Genomic DNA, 17,173 nt, shown 5'->3' on the forward strand with positions numbered 1-17,173 from the left:
GCATCGTCGGACTCCGCTGTGCATAGAAAATGTCCAAAACTATTGATTTTCAGCTGCCAACAACATGCTTTTCAATAGGTATTTATTTCTAAACAACTGAAAGTTAACCGCATCAACTTCAACTCCAATAAACGGGAAAGTAACGCAAAATGTATCGCGATAACCGATGAACCGACGATGACGATGAATACGACGATACAATTATCGACGATGACGATGAAGGCGACGATACATTATCGTTAACGGAGTTTTCGATAACGATACATTATCGTTAACGAGTAACGCTGATAAATTATCGCGAAAAATGTATCGTATTAACAACCCTGGTCTTGAGTAACAGGTTGATATCGTCGACGGACATAAAAAGCATCTAACTCATAGATACCATGCGACCGTACCTGAAGTGGCTAAAATCAAGTTTGAACAAACTCTAATTCGTATTATCATTGTGGACTTGGAATGTGCAAACATGACCCAAAACCTATATACGAAAATGACATAATTACAGCATTACATTAAGATAATCCATAACAAATCCAACAGCGTGCTGCTCCCAACCATTATCCACTCATGAATCATGATATGGCATCATTTTCCATTAATTCAATTTATGACACGACCAACTAACCTACTGACCATCAGCCTGAAGAGTATAATTTAGCGCCAGTAATGCCCCTAACGAACCGCAGCGCATATTTCACCCCTTAATCCACCATTTGTCATTCATCCATCAATAAAAGACAGAACGAGCGAATTAATTTTGAACCAAGAACAAACAAAAAACCAACTTCTCTCATAAATCTTTAATTACAGTTTCAATGGCCTTGTTCTCCTAGCAGCTCTAGTATAAAAGTATGCCCATGACGGTAGCGTTTTTGCTAAGTTTCCTATCCACGCTCTGTGTCGCATCAGAAATTATACTACAACCTACATAGCAAACATTACGACTACGATTGAACAAACGATAGTGGGTGCACTGAGTCTACTATATAGTTATGTTCTAACGAATGCGAACCTATTGCTAGTCCTACTGCACAATACTGTACCGGTTGCACCAGATCGAACAAATAAACAAACTCAGCGGCAAATTATATCAATATCCAATAAGCAACCCGATGCCAGTGCAGATACGGAGGAAGCGCGAAAAGTACATTAAAATCATAAATACTGGGTGCTGAAATCGAGAGATAAACTCTTCTGCATAGGAAAAGGGCAGCAAAGACCAACCGACGGACCAACCGACAAGAAATATTGGATATTGTCTAACCCGTGGATAGTGTAAATTAATCACAAACTCTCAACAAAATATCAGATCATATCGCACACCGAAATGATTCACAGCCAGATGGAAGCTTCCCCCTATCGGATGCGGGAGCAGATTTTCAACCCGAATCAGCGCCAACAGCTGGAAGATAATCGCCGAATTAAAGAACAGCTGGAACAGTTGCAGAAAGGTATATAAATTAATTACTTCTGGTCTGAGCTTGTTGGCGTATAATTTGCTAATTAGTAGAAATGCGTTTCGAAGTGAACGCATGGTGATTTATATAGCGATTGTATTATGAGAACTTCAGAGTTTTGCAACATTTACTGTAGCAGCAGGCAATCGCTCAATTAAAATCAAACAGCCACTAACATATTCTTTTTAGGTTTTCGTAAATAATTATTGTTCCAATAAAATTTGGAATATTCAAATATTCATTTTTAAGACTTCATTCCAAATATAATAGTAGGTTCTTACCAACAATGTTGGCTACAGGTATTGCATTTATCACTCATATGAATAAATGCATCCGGATAATTTGCTACTGCGACAATAACAACTCACATTTTCACACGAAAAGTTATTGGCAGTCGCACAACTTCTCCGGATAAATACAACGTGTTACTTTTCCGGATAAATAAAACCGCCGGAGAATGAGCGAATGACTTTATCACGGTATCCTTTTTGCGCTCGCTGCCTTGTTGTCGCTATTCCAAAACACGAAACAAAACAGGTCGATCGTACTTCTTTGCCGCCTTTCTTTGAAATAAAAAGTATATTTCGACGCTTTTATCGATTTCCACGAAATTAAAATATTTCCTTTTCCGGTGAGAAGGAAAAAATCAAAAAAAAATTTATCCGGAAAATTATTCTCACGCTATTTGTGGAATCGGAGAATTTCGCGAAAAGTTGGACATCGGATAAGCTTCTTCTCGCGTGAGTGAGAGAGAATTACAATGCCTGGTTGGCTATCAAAAAAACTTGTTTTAATCCAATTAGTGGTGCAATTATGTCTTTCTAATTGATACAAGATACAATTACCCCCCCCCCCCCCTTTGGACTGATTGGATTGATGGATTTACAAACAGCTTAATGTATCAATTAATAATAATTTAATTTCGTAAATCTCCATTTAATGTGTCAACTAGGAAAATAGCCGTCCAAATTATATTGTAGATAATTGTAACTTTTCATATCGATCTCTAACAAAAGGTTGCTTTAAGATCTTGATTGCAACACTTCTCGATAGTGGGGCATCGAGGAAGCCAGGAGGGCCTATTTGGCAATTTATATGTTACTTTTTCCTACTCTCACTCGCCCAATCCAAAGATCAGCCTTTAGTTTGTGTTTGTAGTATTTCTATGGTGTTTGTAGTACTAATATATATTTTTCATGTACTGTATGTTTTTGCCTTTCCCGTCTTTCATTTCAATTATTTTTTGCCGTTCTGTTCTTAATTGTCACAATACCTAGTGTCTTTCACTAATATATTTTAGTATACGCGTCGCACGTCTATGTAACTTTAACTGAATGTATGTCCAACTATTGTGTTGTTTCTTTCATTGCTGTTTCTTTCTCGGCGTCACTCAAAAGTCCCATGGGATTATGCAAACGAACAAACGGTTTTAGAAACGCATTAGTACACGCGAATTTACAAACGTGCTAGCAAACGAGACATACAAACGCCTACGCGACAGAAAGAACGCGTACAGTAACATACATGCGCTCGAACGTTTCGCGATAAAACAAATCCGGTCGTGAACGTGATCAATCACACACGAAACCCTCCCGACGGTTAAGTCAACGCGTTAGCACTTACGAATTTATAAACGCGGTCTCAAGCGCCAAAGTACAAACGCCCGCTCCCACGAAATCATGAATCGTACTCGCCCGGGAGCTCTCACTCTAAAATACGAAACTTATATACACTAGATAACAAGTTTTAGGGCGCCATAAATGGAATTTTCCAGTGAGAACGGGGACCTCACTTTCTCAGAACCCCAACCCGTGCGAATATTCAAAAGCGCACCCGAATATGCAAACAATTACACGATTTTATAAACGAAACATGCGAAGTTATTCGCACGCAAGCATCCGCGGCATAAAAACATTCATGCGATCGAGCACGTTAACCTTAAATCACTTGTATCCTTCGCGATAATACAAATATGGTCATGCATGTGAACATGCAATTGCGATCATCCGCACACACCTACACCCGCGATCTCGCATACATAAAACACTCCGGTGATCAAGTCAATATGTTAGTGCTCACGAATTCATCAACACTATCTCAAATGCGATTATATCATCACCCGTCCCCACGTGATAAAGAATAGTTCTCGTCTGGAAGATTTCAATCTTGTCTGAAAAAACTCATATACAGTAGAAATCTCAGAGTGCCATGGCCGGATAGTGATATGGGGAAACCAGAGGGGGAACAACTTGACAGCTCCTATACAAATCGTTGAATCGTTTTTTTGGGTCTGTGGGTCTAAAATGGCGGATTAATCTTTATTCAAGAGCAATATCTAAAAAAAGCGTAATGTAATCCTTAACTTGTTTGTATTTATATTAAATTATTAAGCTGTTTTGAAATGATCATCTTGATTACCTCTTCTGAATGTAAATAAAGAAAACAAGTTCGTGAAAGGCGTCACGAAATTATTAAGCCTTAGCTGAATTTCAAGGGCATAGGTTGTTGAGGAATAGGGCGTAGTGAGGGGGGGGGGGGGCACCATAAAGAAATTCGAACTCAAATAACTGAAATATTGTCGAGTTTGAATATTTAGATGAATTATTTTAAAACATTTGTACAATGTTCTATGCATAATAGTAACGAAGAAAGGAACTATGCTATATCCCTCTGCCTTGACTTAGAGCAATTAGGCAATCCACTACGACGTTTGTTTGACAATTCAGCGAGGGGTTTTGTCAACAAGCTTAATCCTGCGAACAGAAAAATTCCGCCCGACTACCATACTTCGTTAGCCCGATGTTGGATCGAATCGACGATTTTGTCGGACGTCGCATCCATCCGAGTTACGTCAGAAGAAATAATCAGCTGATCAGAAATGTCTCATGGATTGCCAAATAGAAGTAAAGTTAGAGACTGAATCAACTGATGTCGAGTTGATATGTCAGAGGTTTGCATTGACTATGTTTCAGTTTATTACGCACCATAATTTGATAGGATGCTCTTTTCGATGCTGTTCGATCGTCTGAAGCAAAAATTGCTGTTGAACTGGGACTCTGATAGATTGTACAAATGTTTTAAAATAATTCATCTAAACATTCAAACTCGACAATATTTCAGTTATTTGATTTCGAATTTATATATTCCCCCCCCCCCTCACTACGCCCTATTCCTCAACTACCTATGCCCTTGAAATTCAGCTAAGGCTTTTGAATAATTTATCCAAACATACCAATGTGGTAAATCTAAAATATATGATGTATACTTCTATCTAATTGTCGACGTACTGCAAGAAGAATCATAGTCTGCAGAATTGAAAATGCAAAAAAGTAGGGTTTTCCATACTAATTCCCATACAAATTTCAAACGCAATGCGCTACGCCGGGTCAAAACCAATCGATCCCAAATTTTGCACAGTTGTTTGGCTCCCCAAATGGAACCAAAAAAGTGCTGTGCCGAGAAAACGACCATTTGCCCCACCCTAATATGCAAGCACACAGTTATGCAAACGAATTTATACAAGCGAAGTTACATACATGCTACACAGATGCCCACTCAATCAAGCTCGTTAACATACAAACACTCGAACTCACAAATATAAAAACGCCCTGTGATAAGGTGAACTTTTTAACACCTAAAAATTTATAAACGTGAACTCAAGTATGACCATTCCAAAAAAATGGTCATTTACACGAGACAACAGGTTTCAGGGTGACATGTCCGGGAACTCGAGTGATATGAGAGAACTCACTCTCTTCTAGTATCTGAACCTCGATTTGAACAGTTCACTAAAAATTAAGTATGAGATTAACTGTCCGTGCGATTATTTAAGAACATACGCTAATGTGCGAATGGTAACCCAATTATAAAATCAAATTTATACACACAAAGTTACATACACACTAGCACACACGACAAACACGTTAACATACAAACGCTTGAGCCTTTCGCAATCATCCACTCACACCTACGCCCACGATCTCGCAAACATGAAAACCCTGGTGATTAAGTGAACGTTTTAGCACTTCAAACTTTTAAACGTATTCTCAAGAGAGGACCTACCAACGCCCATGTTCGTACGATCATGAATAGGTTATGTGAAGGTCCTTACCTTCGGTCCTAGCGACCTAGATGCCTTTAGTTGAGCCAAACAAAATGACGCTCATATCCACATGATAACATGATGCTATTTAAATCAATCATGATATCGCATTGGCGAAGCTGACAAACTCGGTATTCATGGACAACTTCTGCGCTGGTTTCGTTCCTACCTCGATGGAAGGCAGCTCTCGAAATCAACATTAAGGACTGTCTATCTGCACCATTCTTCGCTGCATCCGGCATCCCACAAGGTAGCCATCTCAGTGCAGTAATATTCCTGCTCTACTTTAATGACGTCAATACCACATTACAAGGACCACGCCTTTCTTTCGCAAACGACATGAAAATGTTGCGACAAATACGGGATAAAACTGATGCCGAGCTTCTTCAGAGAGAACTGGAGAGCTTTAGTACGTGGTGTGATCTAAACAGAATGGTTTTAAACCCGAGTAAATGCTCAGTTTAACTACCATTTCTTCGACTCGAGCAGTTCAAGACACTCTCACATCAAGGATCTCGGAGTCATTATGGATTCGGCACTAACGTTCAAACCACATACTTCAAACGTCGTAGATAACGCATCAAGACAGCTTGGGTTCATCTTCAGAATAGCGAAAAACTTCAGGGACGTATACTGTCTTAAATCGCTTTATTGTGCTCTAGTTCTGCTGTTTGGAATCCGTACTACCAGAACAGGATTGACAGAATCGAGGCTGTCCAACGCAGGTTCATACCCTTCGCCTTTCGACATCTCACATGGCGAAACAGATTCGAACTGCCGAGCTATGAAAACCGTTGCCAGTTAATACATCTCGATACACTCAGCATTCGGAGGGACTGCTCTCGAGCCCTGTTCGTCTCGGACTTACTCTCTGCCAGAGTGGATTGCCCTACAATCCTCCCACGTCTGGATCTTCAAGCCCGCGTCCGAGCTCTACGTAATAACTCTCTTCTGCGAGTTCCGTTCAGGAGAACCAACTATGGTTGCCAGAGCGCTGCTACCGGACTCCAGCGAATTTTTAACAGTGTGGCGACGGCCTTGGACTTCAACCGGACGCGGAATTCGATAAAAGCGGATAATCTTATATATTATTTTAGGGCGCATAATTTGCTTTAAAACACCAATTACTAAACTTTTTCGTTGCTGTCATATGAAATAGCATGCTTTGTAGTATAGATCACCAGAAAATGGCAAATACGATTTTTTTTAAATTTTGCTATATGTACTCAAAAAATAGTTTACTTTTAGAAAAAAGAATATATAACTTTCCAACGAGAGAAGCCAGAGGTTCGGTATACTAAGACAAATTGTTCTCCTTCAAAATATCTGAAAGTATTTCTCAAGTGATCTTAATGAAAAATCATAACTGCAAAAGTTATACAAAGAAAACCATTTTTTAAGAAACACCCTAATTTTGTTTGGTAAATTTATTGTAAAATGAAAAGTACACGACGTAGAGTTTTAGTGTCTTCGACAAAGTTTTTTAAAATTTTATTTTCTTCAATTTTTTGGAAGACAGCGAAACTCTATCTCGAACCATTAAAAGTAAATTTTTTGATTTAAAAAAATTGTGCTGCTCTGCCCATTATTTAAAATAATAGAAAAGTATTGTAAAGTGCAATATTTTATCATGAAAACGAAACTATTTTTTATATTGTCCACCGTGAAAGTAATTTAAACATATTACAAAGGCTCAATTTATGAAAAACCAATTTTTTAATATAACCTTTTCAGTTTTCATTTTTTCCAACCAATCCTTCTGATGGTTTTCGGAGCTTTTGAAGACTTCTATTATTCAAAAGATATAATCACATAATATATCAAAAATAGATTTTTAAAAAAATATCGTACTCGCCATTTTTTTTGCTCAATTATAACTCTAATCAATCTAATCTTATTTATAGTTGAAAAAGAATTATCTTTTGTTATTCCATAAAAACCCATTTTTGGCGAAAAAATGCTCATAACTTTTCAACGAAAATAGTTAGATATGTAGTGCCATGAAACAAATTATTCGCCATAAAACAATCTTAAAATTGTCGAAATTCTTAATAGAAGCTTCTCGGCCGCCCTGTCAATAAGGGTCTGCCGTACAGGTAAAACTTAGTACCCAAGTAGTGGAGAAATCATTACTTAGACCATATAGGCGGCATTACGGACCATTATGCCTCGATAGTTATTATTTTGATAAACTAGTAAAATGTGACACAAAATGAACACACATCGTTTCTTTTTTCAGATAATGTCTCACCGAGTCAATTGTACAGGCGCCAACAAAAGATTCAAATGGATGTTAACTTGCTCGATGAACATGACTCCTTCTATAAGACAACCAAGAGTCTTTTAGTGCTGTTCCAGATCATGGGCGTTATGCCGATTATGAGAAGCCCGGAAGGTAAGTTAGTTCCAGTAGAGGAATTACTCTAAACTTGGACTAAAATTAAGCCGTACCCCAATAATCCTAATCTAGTGAAACATATATCGTTTTCGCTTGAGGCAGAAACTAACTCAGTTTCGGGCTTAACTGCTGTCAAACCGTTTGTTTGAAGCCAGTTTCGAACCTAGGTTATGTGCCACTGAACTGAACACCTGGTTGTGTTCTAACCTGAAATATATTTCGGGTTCGCTAACACCCCCACTGTTTTGCGAGAACCCAACTCAGTTTCGTTAAAAACGTTTGTTTGAAGCAACTAACCTGGGTTAGTTTCTAGGTTCTCAATCGAAAACGACATTACTGCACTGTCCTGGTAGAAGTCGGATTCAAACCAAAGTTAGAGTATATTTATCGTTGGTTAGTTTAAATTGAATATAATAACGTAAAACGTGTTCCTTTGCAGGAGTCAACATGCCTCGCACTACTTTCACCTGGTGCTCGAAAGCCTTCATCTGGGCGTATATTATCTATGCCTGCGAAACGGTCATGGTTGTCCTGGTGGCACAAGAACGCGTGAAAAAGTTCATCTCGAACAGTGACAAACGCTTCGATGAGGTGATCTACAACGTCATATTCATGAGTATTATGGTTCCCCATTTTCTACTACCGGTGGCATCCTGGCGCAATGGATCCGAGGTGGCCAAGTTCAAAAACATGTGGACAGACTACCAGTACAAGTACCTGGTGGTGACCGGGAAGCCCATCGTTTTTCCGAAGCTGTATCCGATCACTTGGGCGCTGTGTGTGGTTTCATGGTCACTTAGTATTGGGATTATGTTGTCGCAGTATTACCTGCAGTCGGATTTTCAGTTTAGTCACACTTTCGCCTATTACCACATCCTTGCGATGCTGAATGGATTCTGTAGTCTGTGGTAAGTGCGAATTCGTTCTATTTTATATAATTATAAGTTATTATCCATTCGTTTTCGAGCGCTTAGTACAGACAGAAGCCTTTTATTGCCAGTCCGTGCAGTCTATAGCGAAAAAGAATAAAGTTAATCCGCGTTCAAGGTTATCTTGCGCACTTTCCGCCTCGTCGAGGTTTCAGTATTTTTTCCCTTCTTTTGTGTTTCTGTTTCTGAGTACCGTTAGCCGGTCAGTGACCAATGAAGCAGTGTTCTTCTAGTAAGCCGTCTGGAAACCGTTACATACACAAGTTAAGTATTAGTTTACCTTTCCCCTTCTTGGTTCTCTTACTAACGTGCACTGGGCAATTGGCCCATGCGAAAATGACTTCCCCTGACGGCGGTTCATCTCAAGGTGAGATGGACGTCGAAACGAAATCGGCTCCCCGGCTCAAAGTATATCCAAGCTCGGCCACCGGGCCCTTCGTGATCTTCTTCCGGACCAAAGACAAAAAGTGTTTGAATCTGTTGCAGATTTCTCGAGTTCTGACGGATCGGTATTCGGCCGAGACAGAATTATCGAAAATTCGCCCTGATAAGCTTCGGGTGGATGTTATCAGTTTAAATCAGGCAAATGATATTGCTGACTACAGGCCCTTTACGAAGGAGTACAGGATGTATATTTCAGCTAACAGGGTTGAAGTCAGTGGAGTCGTTTCCGAGTCAAGTCTGAGTGGCGAGGACCTGCTAAAATATAGGACTGGCTGTTTCAAAAACCCCACGCTTAAGCCAGTAAAGATACTGGAGTGCAAAGGTTTGCATTCAGCATCAGTCGAAGCTGACGGGAAGAAAATATACGTCACCTCAGACTCTTATCGGGCGACCTTCGCCGGTTCTGCTCCACCCAACTACCTCCTATTTGACAAGGTTCGTCTACCTGTTCGCCTCTCTGCGCCGCTGATCATGAACTGTACAAATTTCAAACAATTGGGACACACAGCCTCCCATTGTAGCAATCAGTGGCGTAGCAATCAGTGAGAACTAAGCCCAACCCCCCCCCCCTCGCCCCCCCAAATATTTTGAAGGAATTTGATAAAATTGAATATGTTCAACAAAAATATGCCTAATATTTTAAATGGAATTCACAAAGTTTCATTTGCAAAAGTTATCGTGTGAGAATATTTCCTTGTAGTGAAAATTGGCGACAGACCTCGACACCTACCGCTCGGCTCGTTGTGGGGGCTAGGTCTACCGCCGAGGACTACATTGAGTAGAACGCGGCGAAGCGAGGAGCTCAATGACTCCTGGTAACGTGACAAAACTAAACTGGGATCTTATTGGGACATCGGTACCGAGAGAAATTCCGCCACATTCTGTAGTCCTTTACTGGCGGCGAACATACACTGGAGAGTGTGCGAGAAATATCCCCGTAGCGACCACAGGGCGATTCGCTACCGCATCGGCCAATGGAACCCTGCTGTAGCACGGAGAAGGACGACTGGTAAGCTAAAGCGGAAGACGAAAGTCTTTAACAAAAACCTCTTTTTTGAGTCACTTCGGCGAATAGCGGAATCAAATAAGTTGATGCGGCTGATCTAACAAGAAGGATTGTGACGGCTTGTGACGTTACAATGCCACGAAAACTGGAGCAATGCAGTAGACAGCGTGCAGCTTACTGGTTAAATGAGTAGCTCAGTACGGTATACCCCAGTCAAACCATTCGGAATCCTGAATGGAGTCAGTATGGATTACAAATCAAATGCAACAACCGATTCTGAAACCGATTGAGTCGGAATCGGTTGTTGCATTTGATTTGGAATCCATAATGACTCCACTCAGAAATTCGAAACGGTTCCGGAATGAGTTTAACTGGGACGCTGCTTGTCTTAGAGCCAGAAGGCGGGCTCAGAGAGCAAGATCGGAGAGTGAGAGAGGAGAGCAAGCTCATTCGTAACCGAACGCTCTTTCGATACAGTCGAGTTTGTTGTTGTAACATTACCTTGAGTTAGGCGATATCGGTGAAGGTGTTTATCCCAGCAAGGGCTGGAGTATAAACATTATAAACGTTAAATTGTGTCAGGTAGTGCAGTGTAGTGCGTTTCTGAACAGTTTTCTTACCTGAAAGACGGCTTTGTTTAGACGAGATACACCAGTTCACTACTGTGTGAAGGTCACGCGGGTGACGGATAAAAGAAACGAAGGATCAATTCACCTACCAGCTCGTCAGGAACCAACTGGTGAAGTGTTTCGTTTTTTACATTTCTTATAAAAGAAATGTATAGAATTCGCTCAAACTTTCAAAATTTTTTCCGAGGCCCGGAGGGCCGAGTCTTATATACCAATCGACTCAACTTGACGATTTGGGACAATGTCTGTGTGTGTGTGTGTGTGTGTGTATGTAACGGACAAATTCTCATTCGTTTTTCTCAGCAATGGCTGAACCGATCTTATCCAAACCAATTTTAAATGAAAGAACTAAAAAACAGTATGAACGCTATTAATTTGTTTTTGATTCTGATGTTTAGTTTCCAAGATATGAATGTTTGAATGCGTAAAAATGGCGTTTTTTGCAGTTTTTTTAAATTATCTGCCGAAATTGATAATATAGATTAACAATTTATATGTTTTAGACAGCTAAAACGAATACCTTTCGAACAAGCTATAGATTGTTGAAATCGGACTATTATCAAAAGAGATATTTAACACTAAATGCGGACGACAGATTTTTATCATTTCCCATTGCCAGAAATATGACCAAAAACATGTAATCTATTATTAACGCCAAAACGGCTTATTTTAGGTCAATAGTATCTTCGGAGAATTTAATGGAGGTAATATGCCCTTTCTTTTGGTATGGTGCTGTTGCTGATTAATCCCCCTATGAGTGAGATATTTTCACAAATTTTTTTGGAAGTGATAATATCGAAATGATGCCTTCAGCAAATTTGTAGCTCTTACTTTTGCGAATAACTTTACTGAAGACTTCAAATACCTATTTTGAATACTTTAAAAGTTATGGCTTGTTGTTTGTTGATTACTCTTTGTCGCCTATTTATTGTTCAATATAGTAATAATCCATTGAAATAAGCCAAACATTATTTCGATAAAACGAATTTTGTATTTCATTTTTCTATCTACAACCGCTAGAAATAATCACCGAACACTTCTAAGTTGTCTGGAAGGAACTTGATAACTTATCAGTGTAAAAATGTTCATTTGTGCGACCCTTCTGACTGCAATTTTTCTAACTTATAACCATCGGATCGATCTGAAACATATCGAAAAAAGAAAAGCGAAATAAATAACCCCAAGCAACGGCATAGCCAAGAGAAGGTTTTGGAGTTTAACACCATACAACACCCCCCCCCCCCCCCACCCGATCAGAATGAAATAACAAGATTATAGCAGAACACATTGTAACATATTGTGTTATAAATTAGGTCTCGTTAGTAGTTAAAATAACAGAAATTTATAACAAGTTACAATGCGAGTTATAGTTTTGAAATATTTCTGTTATGTGTTTCTGATCGGGCACCACACCCAAAAAAAAATATTGGATTGAAGTTGAAAATTTATTGATGCAGACTGATTTAATTCAATAATACAATAACAATTATCTGATCCGTAGATTGAACATGATGAGGACTTTTGATAAATCATGAGGACTTTTGATAAATTGTCGGAATGGGGTCCTGATATGTAACTGATCTATTGGTCTTGATTTCACAGTTGTCTAATAGCATCAATATCAAATTCCTGCCTGAAAATATTCCAATCGAAAATTCCAGAGTTCTGTAATCAATCATAATCCTCAGATTTATTTTCAAATTGAGCTCGTTTTTGTAGAAATGTACTATAATAAGGGTCTTTATTTAATAGGAAGCGAAGTTAAAATTGATTTAAGGTTGCACAGAGAATGCGCAAAATTTGCAAACGAAAAAAGCAGTTTTTTCCACACCGTATGTCAGATCTTCATAAAAATCAATCAGCAGTACTGTAACAACATTCTACATACGCTGAGTGATTTTTATGAAGATCTGACATACGGTGTGGAAAAAAACTGCTTTTTTCGTTTGCGAATTTTGCGCATTCTCTGTGCAACCTTAATGTTTATGCAACATAGAACTGCTCACCAAAAAAATGCATAACTTTCAACATTTGCTAAAAATGTTTTTGCCTTTCTCATTCACTCTAAAATTCATCAATCTAATCCCGACCCGGAGAGCCGCGTGTCATATGCCAATCGACTGAGTTCGTCGAGATCGGAAAATGTCTGTGTGTATGTATGTGTGTGTATGTGTGCATGTGGAATAAAAAATGTTACCTCTGTTTCTCAGAGATGGCTGAACCGATTTGCACAAAGTTAGTCTCAAATGAAAGGTAAAACCTTCCCATCGGCTGCTATTGATTTTTTTATTGATTGGACTTCCAGTTCCGGAGTTACGAGTTGAAGAGTGCAATCACACAGCAAATTCCCATATAAACTGAAATGAAAAATTTTCAAAATCAAATTTGTATTTTTGATGCCAAATGACTTTAAGATGTTTGACAAAAATTGACTTCTTTGGACTTTGGTACATTTTTGCCTTTCTCGTATAGAAAGGTTATGCAATCACTCCAAAAATCGTCAATCATACCGGCCCGGAGGGAGTATGCAGTGAGGGGTTGTTACTGTAAAATTAAAACTAGTTTAAAATTTCTTAACAAGTTGAAAATTTTCGGCAGGACCTGGACCTCCCGGATCTTTCTCCATGATCCGCCGCTGGTTTCAAGCGATGTTTCAATATCACATAGTATCTCAAGATCGTGGCTGCCGATCCATTGTATGTATGTGCAAATCGTACTGAACATGTAATATTCATTTCCACCATTGCATTGAACATAACCAGCCATGGAATCGTAGCCTGGACAAATGAGACAAGCACAATTGCACCACTAGGTGGATTAAAACAGGTTTTTATTTTGGGAATGCGTCGAGTTGAGACGAAAACGTAATATGATTAATAACGAGGATTACACTTTCCGAATGTAGAGAGAAATTTATGAAAAATGACGATTTCCATTCGATTCTAGCATGTTCTGATCGATTTTGATGAGCATTTGATTTTTGTTGTATGACCAATTATATGTATAGGTCAAATGTTTAAGAACAGTAATTTAAGGTCAAGATAGCATCATTTTGAAACCGCAAATTTCGGAGGTTTAGTATCTTCGATGAGTTTTACAAACGTTAAACAGCGCATCATTTGATAAAATAATTTTGACGGTATATCGTTCAAGAAGTATTTATGGTGAATTTTCTCAGGTTAATATTCATGACTACAATAAAGTCTCAGCAAATTCGCTAACGACACGAACTCTGTTACTATTTTCTGAAAAATTAATTCTGTCTAATTTTAAAACTTCAAAAATTACGGTTTCGGAATTATGCCGTTTGGATAGTATTATCGATTTTCACCAAACCGAATTTCTGGCTACGCCGCTGATTTCAAGTAAGTAGAAACAAAGTCGTTCTACACTCGTTCAAAAGAAACTTCTTCGAATGATGAATATCTATTATAACACATTGAAACCCCGATTTTATCAGCCAAATATGGACATATGTTTTCCTTATCATGAAGATATGCGAAATATGCGAAAATAAAAAGTTCATCATAATCAGAAATAGTTATCAAACTACATCAAGGGACGAGAAGAATATTTTAACAGCTTCAGTTTATTATAAAGAGAAAAAAATTGCCCGATTTAGTCAATGTCCCCATTTTGTCAGCCTAAAATACATCAAGAGACTGATAAAAATGGGTCTTTTCTTTATTGCATGTTTTATTCGCTGTGTTTCACATTAATAGGTACATTTCTTTCTGGAGATTTTTTTATTGCATCGAACTACAACAATTTTTAGGTAGTTTTCAAGGGGTTATTTTTTAGACTTCTTCCAAAATTTGGCGAACCTATTCCAATTCGTATACAAATTAATTGGTATACTTAAGGGATTATATGTTGCAGATAGAGAAAATACTGAAATTTTCAGCTTTTTCCCTACACAATATTACGAAAGCTTATTAAACAATTTTTCCTAATAAGTTTGTGAAAATTATAAACTATTTGAAATTTTTTAATAGTTTTATTTTTTATTTAACCGTGATTTTTTAATAAATAGTGACCATCGCTTCACAACGTAGCTTATTTTTCATGGGTTGCGGTGAACACGATCTCTCGAATTGCTGAACTGAAAATTATGGAATAGAAATTAATTTTTAGTATTCTTTACAGACCCGCTAGTGCCCTAAGAAAATTTCGCTAGATTTTCAGAGCACGGTGCAACCAGAGCATTAACGCAAGTGACGGAAGGTTATCGAAAAGTTTCGTGAAAATGGAAATCCCAGTAATGATGATGATTTTCCCAAACGGTTCGTTTTCGTGAGGTTTTTATTTGTTCTTTGGCATTAGGATTAATAATTCATAATAATTCAAATCAAGGATACTACTGGGAAGTTACCTTTAGAAAAAGTCGATGTCGAAGTAAAATTTGAAACTATGCACGCATGCACTTCAGAGATAGCGTGATATCAGGAGCTGCGATTTCATTTCAACGCTTTTTTGTGAAAAGGGCGATACTTACAAATGTAACCATAGGGCTTTTTTCATACATGCGAATGAAGGCTTTGAAACGCAATAAATTAACCTAAAAAATTTGATTCTACGATATTGCTTTCTTAAACTACAGCAAAAAATACAACGGGCGAAACTGTATTTTTGTTTGTTTATTTAAAGTTTCGCCCTCCACGCTCCATGCAAACAAACAGAGCGATACTTTTTTTTGCTAGCAGTTTAGAGGCGAAACTGTGTTTTCGTATTTTTTAGGATTATCAGCTGTAAATAGTAACAATGATCGCTATTGAAAAAACTCGGACGAAATCGGTGGTGTAAAACGGTAGTTATTGTAAAAAAAAACTTCAATGCTGATAGGTGGGACCGAAAAAGTAAACAATCGCCAAAGGGGCGATACTATCATTTTGTCAATTTCAATAGCAAAAACAAATTTTAATTTAATGATTTCAAATACTTTATGAAGTTCTGGGTTTCGATCACTGAATCATGCAATCTAGGATGTAAAAAACACAATAGTTCTTAAATAGGAAATAAAACCAAGTCTGGAAATATTCACTGTTGATTTTCTTTGAATGGTATCACTGCTAGTATCGCCCTTTTCAAGAAAAAGCGTTGATTTCTTAGTTCTCAGTCGCGTTGGAAATTTGAGTAAAGTATAAACTTCAAATCGATTCAAAAAAAAAATTTTTTTGGCTCAGTACAATATATAACCCCTTTAGGAAAATTCAGTTTTCCTACCACAATATAGATATTTTATTAACAGAGCATTAACAATAATTCGTTGGTACGTCTATTTTATGGGCCATTTTTTCGCTTTTCAATTGATTTGGTTTGAGATTTCTAGCATTGATGTTGTCCTATGCTGATTTGAGCGATTCCTGCCACTATCCCATGTAGTATGTGTTATCAAAAACATCCCGAAGCCTCAAGTTCTAAATGTTCTCAAACGATATAATATCCGAAGAGTGATAAGAGTTATAAGAAATGTCTCATCACACTGTTAGGTGGATTAAAAACGTTTTTACTTTTCTTATCGATATATTTTTTTATTTTTTATTCTTTTTATCGTATTTTTTTAAATAAGTTAAATAGTGCGGTCGAGCGTGTTGCTCCCGCAACAAAATGGAACAAACAGAAGGATCATTCTCCGAAGACGAATCTTATGCGGAAGAAGAACGTGTATCTAATTCGGAGACAGATGATGTTATAGGCGATCCACTTCCCCCACTTTCCCCCAATGTCTCACAGCCACCCCCCGGGTCAAGGTTTACCAGGATGGATCCGCTGGTCCTTGGGTGGTATACTTTCGGCCCAAAAATAAACCGTTAAACAGCATAACTGTTGCACAGGAGCTGACAAAACGTTACTCGGCCGTAACCGAGATTAAAAAGGTTCAGTCAGATAAACTGCGCGTAGTCGTTACTGACTTGAAACAGACCAATGGTATCGTTAGCAATAGCCTCTTTACGCTGGAGTGTCGCGTCTACATTCCTTCTCGTGATGTGGAGATCGACGGTGTGGTAGGTTATGCAGGTCTAACTGTCGATGATCTGATGAATAATGGGGTTGGCTTCTTTAAGGACCCTAACCTTCAATCAGTTAAGATTTTGAAGTGCAAGCAATTACATTCAAAGTCCATCGAAGATGGGAATTACTATCCATCAGACTCGTTTCGCGTAACCTTCGCCGATTCTGCACTTCCGAGCTACGCTGAAGTGGG

At 38.3% G+C, this 17,173-nt stretch overlaps 1 protein-coding gene across 1 annotated transcript in view; it reads left to right on the plus strand.

The window, feature by feature from the left end:
- The first annotated feature begins 894 nt into the window (after nucleotides 1-894).
- LOC131679110 (gustatory and odorant receptor 22-like) overlaps nucleotides 895-17,173 on the plus strand; it is a 31,608-nt gene continuing 15,329 nt past the window's right edge. The window contains exons 1-3 of the mRNA XM_058959671.1: nucleotides 895-1,454; nucleotides 7,802-7,957; nucleotides 8,400-8,868. Of these exons, the coding sequence (XP_058815654.1) occupies nucleotides 1,331-1,454; nucleotides 7,802-7,957; nucleotides 8,400-8,868 (749 nt within the window). The 5' untranslated portion in view covers nucleotides 895-1,330. The remainder of the gene's footprint in view (nucleotides 1,455-7,801; nucleotides 7,958-8,399; nucleotides 8,869-17,173) is intronic.

Source organism: Topomyia yanbarensis, chromosome 2 (assembly GCF_030247195.1).
Source record: "Topomyia yanbarensis strain Yona2022 chromosome 2, ASM3024719v1, whole genome shotgun sequence".
NCBI classification, from domain to species: domain Eukaryota; kingdom Metazoa; phylum Arthropoda; class Insecta; order Diptera; family Culicidae; genus Topomyia; species Topomyia yanbarensis.